This window comes from Triturus cristatus, chromosome 10, assembly GCF_964204655.1.
Source record: "Triturus cristatus chromosome 10, aTriCri1.1, whole genome shotgun sequence".
In the NCBI taxonomy this organism is placed as follows: Eukaryota; Metazoa; Chordata; class Amphibia; order Caudata; family Salamandridae; genus Triturus; species Triturus cristatus.
In genome coordinates this window covers 224,525,330-224,544,157 of record NC_140593.1, presented here as the reverse complement: position 1 = coordinate 224,544,157, position 18,828 = coordinate 224,525,330, and the positions used below count along the sequence as shown (strand labels likewise).

The window sequence follows — 18,828 nt, the reverse complement described above, 5'->3', positions numbered from 1 at the left end:
GCGCTCTGTCCCATCCTTCATCAACTCAAGTCCTGCGATATGCCATTCATTCAACCCCAGTCCAGCATCACTCTGTCCTAGTATCTAACTGTCCCAATCATTTACTGCCTAGTACCACCAAGGCCTCCTTCCCAGGACATGCACTCTACCCCAGTCTTTCCTGCCCAGCATCCCATCCTGCACTCTACCTGGGATCTGCCCCACTTCCCCCACACTGCCCACAGTGTCTTCCCTCGCCTCTACCCTAGCCTTGCTCTGTGCTCCTACTCATTGACTCTGTCCCATCATTCACGATTCCCCCGTCTCAGTCTGTCCACAGTGTTGCCCCAGCCCTGCCCTCTAACGTCAGCACTTTACTCTGCCCCTAAGCAAGCTAACCCTCTCCTACTGATACCCCTTCATTCACCTGTGTCAGTGCTTTCCTCTGCCCTCAGTTGGTACTTGGCGACGGTCCGTTTTGGCCCCTGTCCTGCCCATGAATATTTATTGCATTTTGAGTTGGTGCAGATATTATGAAAGGTCCCCGGAATTTGAAGGCTGGATTATCTAAAGGCAGAACTAACCGGCTGTGTTTTTTCTCACTTCAGCTATCACTATTACCACTAAATATCTCGGCCCTAGGTGAAATGTGTGCTGAATTTTTGGGTGGAATTTAACAACTGGATTTTGCAATATGTGGGATTTACAGCTTTTGCCAGCTGGGCATTTCCTGGAAGTGCACCCAGGGTGACCGTTCACTGTCCCCGTGTCCCCTTTACTCACAAACAAGTTGCCATTTTCCCGAAAAAAGACCTCTTTCAAGTCTTTAGACCAGAGTTTATTTTTTTGCCAAAACACTTCAATCTGCGCAGTTTTGATTTCAAAGTGGGTCGGTGAATGGTCTCCTTGTGGGAGCGGCGCTGAGGAGTTTTTTGTGTTTTCTCTGTGCCTTTTGAATCAGAATAAAAGTCCGGTAAATGCATTGGAGTGTTTTGCACAAGCACCTATTACATTACACAAGCTCAGATCCAGCGTATATTTTGTATGTATGAATTTATTTATTTACTTATGCTGCATTGCTAAACACTTATAAGGTTTCAAAGGCCACTGCAAATCAAAACACATAGGTAACAAATACAATTCTAACAACATAAAATCACAACATATCACATACAAACACTCAATAATACATAGCTATAATACAATATCATTAGCAATGCAAATGGCTTTAACTTAAAGAAAGGCAAGACCTATTGCATTTCCAATGCTTGTTTTATATATTCCTAAATGGCTGGGGCAGGAAAATGCCAACTTTCTTGTTGTATAATTGCAAATACTGGGATGTTAGACAGCTAACCCAGATAGGTGGGCAATGATTTTATATACATTGTTATGAAACTTGCTGGTGGTGCAGTGCATTTGTCCTTAGCTGTCCTGGACATTTGGCTTGGCCATTTAGTGTCTGCAGCATGTCTCTGGGTCACATGACTCAGCTTTGTGTATTCCTCCTTGACAGCCACACACAATAGAGGGCTTAAGTGTGCCTGGATATGCCATTACTGGCAGGAATGGAGGGTGGAGATGGGCACAGCCCTATTTACACTTGAATTTCCACACCAAGGGCTGCATACCCCCTGTAGTTAGTCTATAGCCAGGACAAGGCTTGCAGGATGCTTGCGGACTTCAAAAGGAAACCTCTAGAAGCTTCTCCCACTTCAAAGGAAGGCCAAGGTATAAATATTGGACCCCAGACACTAACTCTTCAGTACCCTTCTGAACCTGTGTACTCTGCCAGGAAGAAGGACTGCTGTGCCACTGAAAGGACTGTCACTCTGCTGCACTGCTGTGCTAGCCTGCTGCTCACTGCCTAGATCAGAAAGACTGGCCCTGCATCTCTAAACCCAGGAACCCAGAGGGACTCCAATGGCTAATCAGCTGGCCTAATGATCAGAAGACTCAGGGACAGAACCAGCTTTCAAAAACCTTGCCACTTGTGCATCCTGCCCTCCCAAGTGGTACCACCCCTGTCCTGGGTCCTTAGAAGCCCATCTGTGGGCTTAGCAGAATGGACACAACTCCTACACTGCGCAAATATCCCCTGCAGAACCAGCTCATCACCTATGGTGTTTGACGCATTGTCCTTGGAACCAAAGCATCGCCACGACTTCCCCGATGCAAGGACTTTGCATTGCCCATTGCAGCCTATCGGAACCACCGTAGTGCAATGCATCTCAATGCAAGGACATCATATCTCACTTCGCAGCTCCATGAAGTTGCCACTGCGCAATGCAATGCAACTCTCACTTGGACCTTGTATCGTCTCTGCTGCATGACGCATCCTCGACATGGGACTCCGCATTTATTTGCACCCAGGATTTAAGATGCTCTTGTTCAGCGGGCCTAACTGGTCCCTGTAACCGGCCCACATTCCATTGTGGTTGGTCTCAACTTGTGACTTTGTCCCGGTCTAGCACGACCAGATAACCACATTTGGCGCTTTGTGCTTTTTGGTGCTATTTTCACCTAAATCTATAAAATTTCATATGTCCGGTTCTACTGATACGATATTTGTAATTCTGGCCTTAACCCCTTCGATGCGGCGCCGATTCCCGCTCAGCGCTGACCGTTTCTTGCGCGGGCGTGGTCATGACGGAACGGTTCCGTCATGAGCACAGCTCAACCGACGCTCATGACGGAACCGTTCCGTCATGAGCGCCGAAGGGGTTAATTTATTTATTAAAGCGTACTCTATTTTTGTAATTCAATGTGGGATTTGTATTGTGTTGTGTTTTGACCTTATTAATGTTTGAAGTGCTGCATAAATCATGTTGTTCATTTTAGACTACACTTTCCCCACTTGTGAATGGTTATCATCTACGGTTCCTGTCTCCGCGTTTTCTGGATGTTTTTGTGATCATCATGGAGTAATCGCAGGAGTCCCAACTGATATTTAGCTTCATTTAAAAAAAAGAAAAATACTGCATAACAATTTATTACATAGTCTCGAGTTGGAAATTAAAGTTTACCATTGCTTAAATTGTGTCATAACTCCTTAACTTTCAAAAACTGCTCTGTTTCTTTCATACCCTTCACCCAATACACTCTAAGCTCAGTGTACCTAGCAACCCAGTGAAACCAGTAGGTCACAAGTTCCCAGGACATTCTCGAAGGACCATGCTACTTCCAAATGAGATACAGCAGGTGTGGTTTACTCCACAGACTCAAAAGCATACCCATGTCTGTATTACACTTCTATTTTAACCACTTTTCATTTGGAAAACTACCTTATTCAGCTGCAGCCTTCTCCTGACTGCTGTTGCTCCTTCACTTCAAAATACTTAGGGACATATTCTTAAGGAGATATCACCGAGTTATCGGCACTTTATTGCAGCCAAATTGGCGATAACTTTATCGCCCCATTCACAAGCTGGTGCAAACAGCCGATATCACCAGTCTTCCGGCGATAGCATCCTCAAAAAACATTGCCACGGATGACCCCGGCAACTATCGCTAATGAGATGCAGATTAGGTGTTCCTGAGGAAAAATCAGCGACAACACCACACCTCAGCATTCTCAATGATCAGCCTGATCTGTGAGAAGATCACAAAACAGGAGATATGGCCCATTAGCAGCGGGAAATTAACACCTGCTCTGATCTGGTGCAAAGTCGAACTACAACCCGCACCAGAAAAGGGAGCCCAGACCACAGCCACACCTGAAAAACAACAGATGCCATGGAGCTACTCATCATGCAGCTCGGAGCCCCAACAGGGCCACAACACCCACCGTCACCAACCCCAGGACCGCCACCCCTCCGGACCCTCACTGCCCCCCGGACCACCACAAAGGCAGCGCAGACAAAGACAGCGGACCTTCTGGAAACGCACCAGCCTCACAGACTTAACACCAGAGCATGTCATTGCCCACTACAGACTCAAAAGGACAACCATCCTCCGCATCCTGAACATCATTGCCCACAGGCTGACGGCACTGACACAGCGGATAACCAACATCCCTCCGCAGACAAAGCTGCTGGCTGTACTGCAGCTGTTATCCTCTGGGACTTTCCAACCAAAAACCGCCAGAGTCGGAGGAGTCTCACAGCCAGCCCTATCCAAGTTCCTCAAACCTGTCCTGGATGCCATCCTCAGCATGGTACCCCAGTACCTACACTTCCCCCACACTGCGCAGGAACAGCTGGAGACCAAGCAAGGCTTCTACGCCATAGCTGCATTCCCGCATGTGTTGGGGGCAATTGACTGCACACATGTCCTACTTGTGCCCCCTGCCAACACTGCACACAATTACCGCAACAGAATGCACATGCATTCCATCAATGTGCATGCAATAGTGGACCACCGAAGACTCTTCACCAATGTCGTCACCAACTACCCAGGCAGTGTGCATGACTCATACATCTTCCGACAGTCCATCATCACCCGGCGCTTCCAAGATGGCACCTACCGAAACGCAGTGCTCGTTGGTAAGTACCAAATGAACACACCACACACCTCCAATCCACCATCATGCAATACACACGTTACAAACCCACATACAACATGCCAAACAACATGCCCACCCACAAATCAGCACAACTTACTGTGGCAACCTGGCCTAGCCATGTACATGAGCCATCAACGGCATGGCACCTCAGCTACACAATAGCAGAATGTGGGGAGAGGTGGGAACCAGGCATGTGTGAAGGAGGCAACTGACCCATGAATGAGAATGTACACAATGTACACAATGCCAAGTGTGGCGTGGATATGCTGGACCAACTGCAGCATGCAGACCACAGACATATCCATGTCGACATATAATGCTGGTGTTGGTAGTGTTGTGGACAGTGGACGCAACCATTTCACCCCAGCCAGTGGGGAAGATCACGGAGATGTACCATGTTACGTCCCCCCTGTAAGCGTGTGCGGAGTGGGCTGGCCCAGCGTATGCCAGGCTAGCGTAGGGGTGTGAATAAAAAGCACATATCTCTGGGCGTGGTTCTCTTCCGGAATGCCCAACGTGTCTGCTAGGGCAGCGCCTCTAAGCCCGCCACGAGGCCGATGCCGTGTGCGGCCGTGCCTGCGATCCTGGGCGACTGCCGCAGCCCGGGCCACTGCTCCCAGGACCACTCTCGTCTGCCCCTGCGCATTCCAGGCCTCACTGCTCACCTGCCGACACCACGTCCCGGTGCAAGCTCCAAGCCCGAGCCCCGCGACCTTGACAGCCTCCTTAACCATCACGGCCTCCGCAAGCAAGGCCCGCAGTACTCCTTTTTCATTGACGTACTCCACCAGCATACACAGCAGAGACGTAGGTCACACATTTGGAAGTGAGTCTTGTTCACACAATAGCAGTATACATATTTAAGGCATTGTTTAAATCCCTATACTCCCTCGATGTGGTGCCAGCAACTCTGTGCATAGCATTCCGACAACACATGTCTGTGGGCCTCTGAGGACTTCTGCCTTTGGCCTACACACCAGTCCAGCAGGCCCCAGGCAAATCCAATCCAGTAAGTCCCAGGCAGGACACGGCATCATCGCTCGCAGGGTGCACACCCGATCAGCTCTGGTGCCCCCACCTCCTTCAATCAGGAATCTTCTCCACATGCCATTCCAACACAGTGTGTTAGAGATCCAGGAGGATCTGGCTGCACAACGGTTGCCCCACACTGACCGCTGCCTCTGGCACACACTGCGATCGAGTAGGACACACAATTGGAACTGAGTCTTGATTTGTTCATTGCAGAGTTAATATCATTGACAGGCTTCATCGCAGACTGCATTCCCTCACAGCTCTTGTGTCACTGACTATGTGCTACGGGAGTCATGGGCACTCTCCCCTTGAACTTTGTTGGAATCTGAGTCTATGGCCTGGGGGTTGTGTTCATCATGGAGCTGATACTGGTATGGCAGAAAAAAAGGAGACTGTAGCATTCAACTCCTCCATATTGCCTGTTTCTGCTTGCTACTGCCCTCTGCTTCATGCCCTGGATGGACACCCTCCACTGCCCCCCGAAACATTCCGTGACATTCTCCTTGAACATCAACGAGGACCTGCTCAGCACTCGTGGCCCTATCTCAGTGCACCACAAGTCACCGTCCCTTGCGAGTGTGCCTGTGCCGGCTGCAGGGCATCCGGGACCACTAACTCTGTGCAGCTCACGTCATGGACCCTTGCTGTTTGTACTTTGAACTTCTGATTGTCTGATCACTGTTGTAGTTGTTGCCAGTACCAACCAATCCCTGAGGGGTTGCTTACACTACCCAACACTCATCCAGCACAGGCTTCACTGGACCTGTGACCCTGGCAATAAAAAGGGGCCAGGCGCACATGCCCGTAGCCAGTTCCACTAATCCTCTCAGTGTGTCTGTGTGGTCATTATGTATGCATGAGAGCTCCGGGCCATACCACATCACATTGTGCTGTGTACAGCGTGCGCAAACTTGTCACCTCAGGCAGTGGGGTAGACCTGGGACACATAGCTGTGCCGGACCCCCCTGTGAGTGTAAGTGAGTGGACCGGCAGTACGGCGATCATACTCTGTTCCAAATTATTCTGACATCATCAAAATAATTCCCCAGACGTGTATGTATTATGTCTACTCTTTGGCAACATGGAACGAGGCATGTCTCCTCTCATACCAACCCATAAACAGGTTGGCATAGGAGGTGGAAAACCTGGAACCATCGGAAACAACATTCAGACTAATTTCTGATAACTCTTTATTTTTATTATTATGAACTATTTGTCTTTCTCTACGTTTTTCTATACATTTTGAATCATTTGCTTAGTAATATTTCACACCGATTTGTATGTTCAAAACAGTGGGGTGTGCCTAATCTGCATGGAGTCATTCGAGGAGGGTAGCAAGAGAATTAGAGCTTTGGGTCATATAGATGTAGCTTGTTATGGGAAACAGGTGCTAGATGTAAAAAAGAAGAATGTATTTGGTAGGGTCAGACCTCTCAAAATTCCCACCCCACTGGGTAATACTATAGTGTGTACAGTTTTTTTTTGCCTTGCATTCTTTGCATTTTAAGACATGCAGTCCTGATTTCATAATGGGGTAAACATGACTTCCAGTTTCAGAAAGCAAATTAAACACCTGGACTAGACAGGGCTACACATGCATGGCCCTGAGAAGCTCTACTGTTTACCAGATGATCCATTCCAGTCCAGCCAGTGTGCAGCAAGGGTTCCATAGGCCCTAATGCAAACAAGGTAAAAAAGGTGCCTGCCCTTCTCATGGTTTTAAAAAGTCATTGCTACTCTAAATTTGCTGAAATAATGACGGCTACAGCCCAGAGTGCTGTTTTCCCTTCTAGAAACCATTTTAACCTACAGCCTTACATATACTGTTCCTAAGTTGTGAACCATTATTCCAACTCTCATAAAACAAAGGGTAGTTGAAGCTCAGAACAAGAAGTCTCCCCACCCCTCCCTGCCCATGTCCCTGATCACGTGAAGTAATCCGTAAAACAAGGGGGCCCATTAGGAAGGTGGGCGGATAGCAGTGCCACCGTCGGCCCGGCGGGGGCGATCCGCCCGCCATCCTGCCATGATTAACCCTTGCCACATTAGGATGGCTGGGGGATCCGCGGCAGACGGGAAGACGGTTCGCCGCTTTTCCGCCAGTCGACTTGTCGACCAGGCAGAAAACTGCCACAATATGGTGGCAGTGTCTGCAAGACGCCACCGCTGTCCATATTATGATGCCTGCGGAGACTTGCCGTTCCATGGCGGCGTTGTGCAGTTTCTGCTATTGGGGGCCCGTTGAGGGCCCCCAGAGTGTTAGGGGGTGCACATGGGGTACCTATTGTGCCCCCCTTATATTGGCATGGACAAGGTGGCAGGCACCGCACGGTGCCTGTCACCTTGTGTTTATGCCAATGCACAACGTGCATCCACTGCATTGTGGCGGGAGGTGCTGTGAGCACTGCCCGCCACAATGTTGTGGATAGGGGATGCCACTGCCACCGTGATGGTGGCATCCTAATGGCCACAGCGGGACTGCTGCACCACTGGTGGACGGTCCCACATACCGTTACGGTGGTGAGCGGATCGTAATAGACCCCTTAGGTCTTTGGGGAAAATCCTGACAAGTGCTATTAAAGGCACTAGTGAGTTAAAAAGGCACATATTGTGTTTTTTTTTTAAAGCTAAATATGTGCTTGATAAATGAGGTGTCATACTTCCTTACAACTTGGAGATAAAGCTCTTTCATGCCTATACCGTCAGCCATAACATTGTCTCTGCCTTTTGTGTATAGAATTCTCTTCATTGCATTTAATTTTCTTTCGACAGAGAAGCATCCAATATCACTCGAGAGTATGAACTGCTGGAGCCATCAAGTTGTCATTTTATTAAAGGAATCGGTATGTATCTATGGTTGCTGTTTTCTATTTTTACACAAGACAAATATATAATTCGATAAAAGTCTTCATTTACTATTAAGGAAAATCAAAGCTAGAGAATGGAATTTATCTTGATGAATGTGACTGTCATTCCGCAGACATTCATTTTGCATTAGAACATTGGAATGATGGGAGCTCAACTTAAAACAAGGGTGTGGCTCAGGGCCAATAATGAACAATATTTGTCCATTGTTCATCGTTTTGTTCCTCCTGGTTTAATTTATAACATTTCATGATCTCTGGGTGGAATGTTTTAATCCCATTATAGCCCTTCTTCCTCAGGCTATACTGGTTGCTCAAGGCCCTCTCCATTGTTCTACTTGGGTTCAGGGCCTTTAACAACTATTATAGCCCTTGGCAGCAGATTGTAATACTATATTGCTTTCATACTCTTTGAAAATGATCTGAAGAGGGCCATACAAACCTTTGTGGAAGATCTTAAATTATTCCTATTGCAAGAAAATGTTCACTCCTTTCAAATTTACTTACACTTTTCCACCGAGTATCCAACACCTCTGATTTTATATTCTTTGGTACCAAGGCACCCCAAACTTCTATGTAAGCCCAACTCTACTGAACCACTACAGATTTTATCAGACATCTCTATACTTTCATGGGACCTCTCTATAAATGTATCATTATTAGCAGTTATTTTAATTGTGTAGCTTACATGAAGTTTTGCAAAAACAAGTCATAGACATGTTAAACAGTTTTTTAAGAAATTACCCCTTTTATTTAACTATTGAGGTAAAATTGTACAAAATAGATGAACATATCTACAACAATGTAATGTCATTGTGTTGGAAGCACCGGTTAGCACATTGCAGAAACTGGCAACGAGGTACGGCTATCCCTAGGATATCGCTATGTATTAATCTTATCTTGTCTTTAAAAATATAATCATCTGTAATCACTTCTCATTTACCAAGCAAAACCTTATATTATAATAAAAAGACGAATTCTTCAGGCAGGTAAGTTTAATTCTTTATTGCTGGTATCCTCTCTCCAACTGTGCAGCAACTGCCACACCTGAACATTCTAAGGTAGCCTCCCAGAGTCAGAGGGAAGGTACCAATGTTAAGTACCATGGGGGGAACAAGGTTACAGAATATACCAATACAAATAAGAATGTAAAGGAGATCTAGCTTACACCAAAATGATATAACATAATAACAACATATTAATTACATATTGTAACACATCTTCCCCTAAACAAGGAGAGAGGCAGAAGGAAATGTTTACTGAGCACGATCACTTGGTCATGTCAAAGTCTTGTTGCCAAGTGGGTGTTTTGCGGATCCTCTGGTTTACAGGTGAGTTGTCTGGGGAGTGAGTGTGGGTATCGTTGATGATGGATCTGTGATTGGATGCCCCGTCGTATATAGGTTGAGATTTGGCCAATCTGTTCATGCTCCACATCTGGCCATTACTCATTATGACTGTGTTTCTTCTGATTGCTGTGATTTACATGAGTTTAGAAAATTTTGAGTCGGAATTGCTTATTCTGGGGTTCTTGACGCACACCCAATCTCCTACTGCCCATTGCAGAACTTTAGTTCCATGTTTGTGGTCATAATGAGGCTTGGTGTGCATCTATTGTGTCTTTGGCGGCTTGAATGTTGCGCATAACGCTGGTTCCACCTCCCAACCGGTTGGGGAAGAAATTGGTGCAGGGTTTTCTTCCTTTAAGGGCAGAGAACGGGGAAATGCCTGTAACCTGGTTTGGGGTGGTGTGGTAGGCCCATAACATCTCTTGTACAGCCTGTTCTACTGGGATCCTGTTAGCGCTAGCTAATTGTATACAATCTTTGATCATATGATTCATCCTTTCTACCAGGCCTTTGGCCTTGGGACAATCAAGGGTTGTTTTTTGGTGAATTATATTCAAATTATCAAGAAACTCTGTCATGATGTATGAAGTAAATTGAACACAGTTGTCGGTAATTATAGTGGAAGGAATGCCTTCCATGACAAAGGCGCCTTTGAGAAATTGGATGACAGAGTCTGTGGTAATTTGATTGAATATCTTCATTATAGTCCAGTGAGAATGGTAGTCTATTAAGACCAAAGCAAATCGTTTTAACACTCCTTTGAGATTGAAAGGACAAATTATGTCAAGGGCAATCTTCTCCCATGGTTTGTCTGGTACTGATATAGGAGAAATGGGGGCTTTCCTAGTTGTTTTGGATGTATTGCTATTGGCACAAGTTAAACAGTTTTTTACCTTGTCTTCCACAATCAAGTCTGTGTTGGGGAACCAGTAACGTTCAAGCAGTCTAGCTTTAGTTAAACTGCTGCCAAGGTGACCCTCATGTACAAGATCAACAATTTTGTATCTAAGGGGTGCGGGTGGTATTATTTTGTCATTCCTAAATAGGACTCCCTGATCAATGTTGAGCTCATGACGAACTTCCCATAATTTCTTGATATCCTCACTTACTGAATCAGTGTAAGTGGGCCAACCCTGTACCGTGTAAGTTAAAAGTTGTGTCATGGTGGTGTCTTTGTTCATACATTCTGACCATTCTTGAGAAGTAATGGTGGTGGGATTGAGTTGATGAATGGGGTATTCAGGGGTCTCAAATTGCTCCACCTTATCTGAAGGGCTTCTTGAAAGAAAGTCTGCTGCAGAATTGTGAATACCAGGAACATATTCTACTCTAAAGCAGAAACCCTCTAACCCAAGGATCCATTTGGCTATGCGGAGAGTGTTACAAGAAGTATTTTTTGGATTAAACATGAAGATTAGGGGGTTGTGGTCAGTACGTATGCAGAATTGAATGCCTCATAGGAAGAATTTAAAATGTTTTACACCCCAGAAACAGGCTAGGGCTTCCCTTTCTACCACCGAGTAGTTCACTTCTGCTTTAGTGAGGGTGTGTGAGGCGAATGCAACAATTCTTTCCTTGTCATCCATTATTTGGGAGAGAGCAGCTCCTAAGCCCTTGTTGCTTGCGTCAGTGGTAAGTTTAGTTTTGCGATTGTGTTCAAAATTGCATAAGTGTGGAGCTGAAAGAATGGCATCTTTTACTTTCAAGAATGAGGCTTGATGTTCGACTGACCACTGGAAGTGTGTGTGGTTCTTTGTGAGTTCTCTCAGGCTAGAGGTTAGGTCTGCAAATTGATCTACATATATTGCCATATATTCTGCCAGCCCTAAGAATGACTTAAGTTCATCTATGTTGGCAGGTGCTGGAGCATCTTTCTCTGCTTCTTGCCAGCAGTATTTTTTTTTTAAACCTTCCTTTGCAATGCAGTGTCCCAAATATTCTACTGCTTCCACACCGAACTGACACTTTTCTTTCTTTAATGTGAGTCCTGCACTCTTGAATTTGGAAAGGACTTCCCTCAGAATCTTGTTGTGTTCATCAATGGTAGCGCCGTAAATCAACACATCATCTTGAAAACATAATGTCTTGGGTACACCTTCTAAAACATGTTGCATTATTTTTTGAAACACTGCTGCCACAGAGGCCAATCCTAAAGGCATGCGACAGAACATATATGTACCCATTGGTGTAGTGAATGTGGTGAGGCATCTGGAATCTGGGTGTAACTCTACCTGGTGATATGCCATGGAGAGATCAAGAACACTGAAACAAGTGGCTTCCCCCATAGTGCTTAACATCTCATGGATGCGAGGTAATGGGTGTCTTTCTTTCCAGATGCTGTTGTTTAGATCGCGTAAGTCAATGCACATTCTAATGTCTTGCCTGTGGTTCTTTTCTGCGATAACAATGGGGGCAACCCATTCAGAGTAATCAATGGGTTGTATGATGTCCAACCTTTCTAATCCAGGCAACTCTCTTTTCAGGGGTTCCCACATAAGGTGGGGTATAGGTCTAGTTTTGTGTATCACTGCTTTGGCGTTTTGTTTTAATAGAATTTTGTGTTGGAAATCTTTTAGTAAGCCTAAATCTTCTGAAAAAACTTTGGGGAATTCGTTGGCAATGTGGTCACTGTTGCTTGAAGGATTTATTGCTAAAACCTGTTCTGGATTATTAGGGGCCAGTTTGATGCCCAGTTCTCTCTGATGTTGCCATCCTAATAAATTAGATCCATTTTCTACAACATATACTTTGCCCACTGTAGAACGATATTTAGAGGAGATGAGGGATTTGATCATGCCTTTCATCGGTATGGGGTCCTTATTGTATCTACTGGGTGATATGTCTGCTTTACATAACTTATTTTGTTCTTTACTAAAAATGGATTTAAAGTCCGAATAGTTCACGAGAGCGAAAGGAGAGCATGAGTCTGCAAACATTTTATTAGCTTTGCCATCAATGGATACATTGCATTCAGGATATCGTTGGTGATTGTCGTTATCAATTTCATTAATTTGTAGTATGATTTTCTTGACTTGAGATTTGTCATCGGGGGCACATTTTCCCCAAGTTTTTCTTTGAAAACTCCTGCAAACTCTTGCTAGATGACCCCTTTTGTTGCATTTCCTGCACATAGCTGATTTGGCTTGACAATTTGGGGTTATTGGCTAAATGATTGCTGCTCCCACAGCGGAAGCATTTAACTTTACCATTTTCTGAATCTCCTGGTTGCGCCAAGTGTCATTCTTTATTTTGTAAACTTCCAATTCCGCCTCTAAATTGGTTATTTCTGCCACATTGTCATTGGAGTCTGGAGAATTTATTTCCTTTAAACAGATGGCTGTGTGCTCTATTGATTTGGCTACTTCTATGGCCTCTTGAAGGTTTGATTGTTTGTTTTTGAATTTTTTTATTGTTTGTACAACGTACCAGTTGGTCTGATTAGGGAATCATTCAGGTCGTGGAACTCACATAGATTGCTGAGACCTCTGAGTGCTGCTACATAGATGGAAATGCTTTCTTGTGTGGAACGACTAAAGAATTTGTGTCTTTCCAGCACTATGTTTACTTTGTCACCAAAGTGGATTCGTAGTTTCAACAAGGTGGTTTTGTAGGTGTCTTCATCGTCCTCCTCACCTGTATCACTCTCAGGTTCTGGTAATGTTTCAAATATTTTCCTACCATCTGACCCAAACTGTGTAAAAGCATGTGCTGTTTCCTTAAGGTACTACATTTTTCTTCCCCGATTGCTATAAGGTATGACTCAAAAATATTCTCCCATTCCTTCCATGAGATGTTGGGTTCACCGAATTCGTTCAAAAATGGTGCAGGTTGGGACATACTAGCGGCAGCCATTATAACAATTGAGGGAGTCAACAAGAAGCAAAATATGCAGGGAGTATTACATGTTAGAAATGAAGAAGCTGGAAGGAAATGCAATATGGTGTGGAGACATACAATGTACAAAATGACTTTGTATATAGGAAAAAATGCACTCTGTATCATAAAATTCCAGAATAAAGAAGGAATCACAGTTATCCGGCACACTGGAAAATTATGAAGAAAATCAGTGTGGGTGTCACTGTGAAAGGACACGCTGCAAAGGTGAACTGTGGCATGCTGGGGAAAAGTGCACCAATGCCCCCAGGTGTGCATGTCACTGTGAAATAATGCTGTAGAAACCATGCTGTAAAGGTGAGGACAAATGCACCAAGGTGTGCGCGTCACTGTGAAAAGACATTCTGTATTAAAGTGAGCAGGAGCTTAGGTGTGCGTGTCACAGTGAAATGATGCTGTAGAAAACACGCTGTAATGGTGAGAATAAATAGCACCAAGGTGTGTGTGTCACCGTGAAATGGCACGCTGGAGTGAAGTGCACCGATGCCCCAAGGTGTGGATGTCACCGTGAAATGACACGCTGTAGAATGTGAACAGGAGCTTAGGTTCTGCGTGTCACCGTGAAATGACAGACTGCCTAGTGAGGACGAATATCAGCAAATAGCTCTCCTTGAATGCAGCTTTGAAGAGGAAAGCCCGAGGAGGTGGAGAGAACCGCTCCTAGAGCGAATGACTGGAAAGTAAGGCTCCGCCTAAGACTGCAGAGCCACCCCCCAAGCAGAACACCACACCTCCGGGAAGAGAGAAGGCGGAAGCGAGCCGAGGCGAAGTTCCAGGAGAAGCCGCTGCAGAGACGAGAGGAGAGGCAGAAAAGAGCATGTGAGGGAAAGGCAAATGCCTCAGTGCTCCTTCGATGACCTCAGCGCTCCTCTGGAGTCCCTGAATCCAGAGCAGTGGTGGTGGTAATAATGAATGTGGAGGGCGAGAAGGAGAGCACAGCCTCAGCGCTCCTTACGAAATTCAGCGGAGGCGCCAATGCCAACAATTTGCTCCACAGCTGACACTTGCTTATCACAACAATGCGCACCACCCATGCGCCAGCATGCTGGTAGCTACCAGGGGGAAATTATGAGGAACGCCTCAGAGAAACTCTTGGCAGCCACCGTGGAAAAGTGACAGAGAAGCCTCAGCAAAAGTCCTCCATAGTTGGTGTGCCACTGGTGAGACGAAGGTAATACGCAGTTCCCCCCACAGTCCCCGCAAGGTGAGGGAAGCCAGGGACAGAAAACTCTCCAAAGCAAGAGGTGGGTCTTCAAAGTTGTGATGATGCAGGTCACAAGAAGAGCCTCATGGAGTATCCCAAACATAAAACAGTACCTTATTTAATGACTGGTAGAGTAGTACATCAAAAGGGGAGGGTCAGGTGTCATCTGTCCCCTTCCACAGATCGTTGCCAGTGATAAAAAGACTAATTCTTCAGGCAGGTAAGTTTAATTCTTTATTGCCGGTATCCTCTCTCCGTCAACTGTGCAGAAACTGCCACACCTGAACATTCTAAGGTAGCCTCCCAGAGACAGAGGGAAGGTACCAATGTTAAGTAACATGGGGGAACAAGGTTACAGAATATACCAATACAAATAAGGATGTAAAGGAGATCTAGCTTACACCAAATTGATATAATAACCTATTAATTACATATTGTAACAGTTTGTCTAACGTCTTTTGATATGTTAAAAATCTTCAGAAAGAAAATGCTTCCACATAGATATTGAACCTCAGAGAGAATTTTAAATTCTGTATACAATTGTAGTTATGTAAAAATGACATACCATAATGTACATTTCTTATAAGGATGATTACCCGTTTAGTGCACTTTCGTCACAGGATCAGTACCATGCTACACAAAAAACACGTAATTTCAAAATGTTCAATAAAACAAAAGTACAATGGAGTTGCCTAAAACAATTAAGTTAATGTGAGATGCAGGAGAAAAATCTTACACATCACAAGCAAGAATGGTAGGGTTGATTCTGTACAAATCCTTAAAAAAAAATACAAGGCTTATTTTTGACTGCTAGATTAGTATGTCTTTGATAGAAAGCATTTTTCTGCCACGCATTTCATCAGTAGTTTTGATCTCTCTCATGTGCCAGGGCAGTAACTGGTTACCCACCAGGCAAACTTCAAGGTGTGGTGACAATGACAAATCCTATAGGGTTAATGCCCCCCAATAACCTCTCAAATGCAATGCACCACACTTCCCAATTATTCACCTGACTCTAAGTAAATCAACCCCATCCTCCTTCACATCATATTGAACACACCCAACTACGATCAGAAACAACCTAACACCTTTTCCTTCTCAGTGCTTATTCTACATTCTATTATCATCACACACAACCTCAATGCACTCTTCATAACTAAAACATGACTCACTCGCACATACACAGCCTGCATACCCTTATCTCTAGACAGTGCAGAATTCAACACTTTGATTAGAAAATATGTACACAAAACACAAAAGGGACAGTTTTAGAAAAAATTAGCATCAGGGCTGTGTCACTTCTGTAGTGCTGCCCCTACGCAAAATCCTTTTTGGCATTTACTAAGTCCCACAAAGACACTTTCTGTGGTTTAGTAAATACAACGTAACACAACGCAGCACACAGCGCTGCCTGCGTTACTTTACATTGGGTAGGATGACATGGGTGGAGCACAGGCATTCCCACCATCCACCCATGTATATTGACGCAAATCCAGAGTTCCAAAGATTTTTTATCCTGAGTTTGCACCAAGATAATGCGCTTCCCCGACAGAGGTGTAATGAGGAGAAATAGCTTTAATTCTCCTTGTTACTTCCTCTTTCAATGTGTCCTGAGCAATGCAGCACACATTTAAAGAGGAAGAGGAAAATTCCTCTAAGGAGGGGTACCTTCAAGCACAAAAATAATCCTGGCTATGACACATGATCCCTTGCAACATGGTGCAAGGGTGCTTGCGTTGGCACTAGGCTGCACACAGTGCACCAGTGCAGGGAGGGAGCAGAATTGCACCATATCTTAGTAGATATGGCATATTTCTGTTCTCTATATCTGTTCTCTCATGCAATGCAGCGCAGCAGGTTGCCTTGCCGTGCTTTATTGCGTTGTGTTCCGTAAAACAAAATGAAATCTGCCTCTTAGAGTCATCTGTAAAATATAGACCTCCTTTCTTGGAACTTATTTTGTCACCTTCAAAATTGTAGCTCTGATTTCTCTAGGAACCTATATGCTCACCTGTAATTTCCCCATTTCCACAGATACCTTGACCTTATCTAGAGACCACTTGACCATAGCAACACCTGAAGTGAGGAAATTGCTGACCTTTTCACAAATGCATGCATTATCCTCACATCTAGGAACCCATTATCTCATTCTTCCAAAATACCCTGGCACAATGAAGATGCAATTTGCGCTTGATGAAATCATAAACATTTTAGCATGAAACAACATGTCATTACACCTACACACATCATGTGTAGCACTCTCAACTTCATCATCACTTCCTTTTAATCTCAACTGCATCCATCCAATGCTACTGAACTTGATGACCTTCTGCCATCCCACCCACTTTCCTCCAAACACTGAGTATCACCTTGAACTATAAAGTCCTTGTGTGGAGATTATTTTTTTTTTTCCTGATTTGAAATAGCTAAAAACCAAGCCAGGCAAATTCTCCCCATTTTGGAAGACCTTTTAAATACAGACGCATTTAATACCTTCACGAGAGCCATGTGAAATCCTTTTTTCTTGAAAAAATTCAAAACATCCAAGTAAGATTTTAAGGTCACCCTTCCATGGAATCACTGGAATTCATTTTCCAGCATACCCTCACTCTGGCTGTCTCTTTGGTACCTTCAGACTGTCTCTCACGTACCTTTTCACTGCTTGTCTCTTATTTCTGTCTTGCTCCCCTCACACTGGATCTCTCTTGCTTTCACTATGTCTTTTGGTGTCCCCTTACTGACTGTACTCTTGCTACCTTCACACTACCTACCTCTCCTTTGCCATTGGTGCCTGTCAATTACTTTCATTGTCCGAGTTCTGCTCCCTCTCTTACTAGCTGTCTCTTGCATACCTTCAGTCTGGTTATCTCTTATGTATCTTCAGACTGTATCTCGATGGGTGTCCCTCCACTCACTGGATCTCTCTTGCTTGCAAGCTGACTGTCTTTCGTGTGTCCTTTCATAACTGTACTCTGCCCTGTCCGTCTCTTCCCCCACAAACTAGCGCAGTTTCCGCAAAGGTCTTGCATTTGCAGCAGTTTGTTTATGCATTGCTTTTTGGTTTTCTAAACACATAAATAAAAGGCATTATCATTTACAATGCCAATAGCTCAAACTCTCACAAATGCGAGACCTGGTGCAGTGCAAATGCTTGTTATATAGAGCTACATAACTATCCCTACCTAATCACTCGTAAATACTGCCTATTTAAATTATTTTTTTAATGTATTTTAGAAATAAATTACCTAGAAAGCGTCCATACTAAATATACCTAAGCATACAGTTCTGAGGAATGCCTTGTACTGTTCTTTTATTGCAGAGACTGGTGCTGAAGATGTTGACGTCCTTCCAAAAGGAATTGCCTTCATGAGCGCTGTAAGTAAAATCCTGATGTCCCTCACTGTGTAATATTTTATGAGCACTGAAATATGATAAAGTTGGAGAGGAATGTGATTCTTTGCACGTTTAACAGAAACATGTGAAAAAGATAAATCCTCTTTTTTCAAACTTAGCAGTCAAGAAATATAATTTTTGCCTAATAGCTCGATGCTTGAATCCCATTAACTTGCGCGTAGACAACACTATTTGTTGACATTCAAGCTGTCACTCTCCGCTCGGACAAATCACTTTTGTTATGAGCCTCTAAATGATTTTAACACTTATTAAGTTGCTTATTAAGGTCAAAAGGCTGGGAGCTAGCGCCAGACATCTCAATGTCTTTGCTAATGCTTGTCGTGCTTTTTGTTTTCACTCAAGTCAAAACCGTCCTAGCCCATTCCTGTAACAATTTTATGAAAAGAGTTGGCAATTTCTGTGATGATACAGAAATTGGGAAGACAAAATTGTCTGCACCAAAGAACTAATTGTTAACAGATAATCCTGCAGCTTAGTTTAAGGGACTAAACTTGCGATTGATTTGTGCAATTCTTTTTGTGATAAGCCATCTTTGTATAATAAACCAAAGTAAATGTTTTCTTTCTATGAGAACCCCTGATATATCAA

At 44.3% G+C, this 18,828-nt stretch overlaps 1 protein-coding gene across 1 annotated transcript in view; it reads left to right on the top strand.

Annotated features, from left to right (window-relative positions):
• LOC146789242 (serum paraoxonase/arylesterase 2-like) overlaps positions 1–18,828 on the top strand; it is a 156,278-nt gene that overhangs the window by 24,734 nt on the left and 112,716 nt on the right. The window contains exons 2-3 of the mRNA XM_085630861.1: positions 8,288–8,358; positions 18,146–18,201. Coding sequence (XP_085486987.1) covers positions 8,288–8,358; positions 18,146–18,201 — 127 coding nt within the window. The remainder of the gene's footprint in view (positions 1–8,287; positions 8,359–18,145; positions 18,202–18,828) is intronic.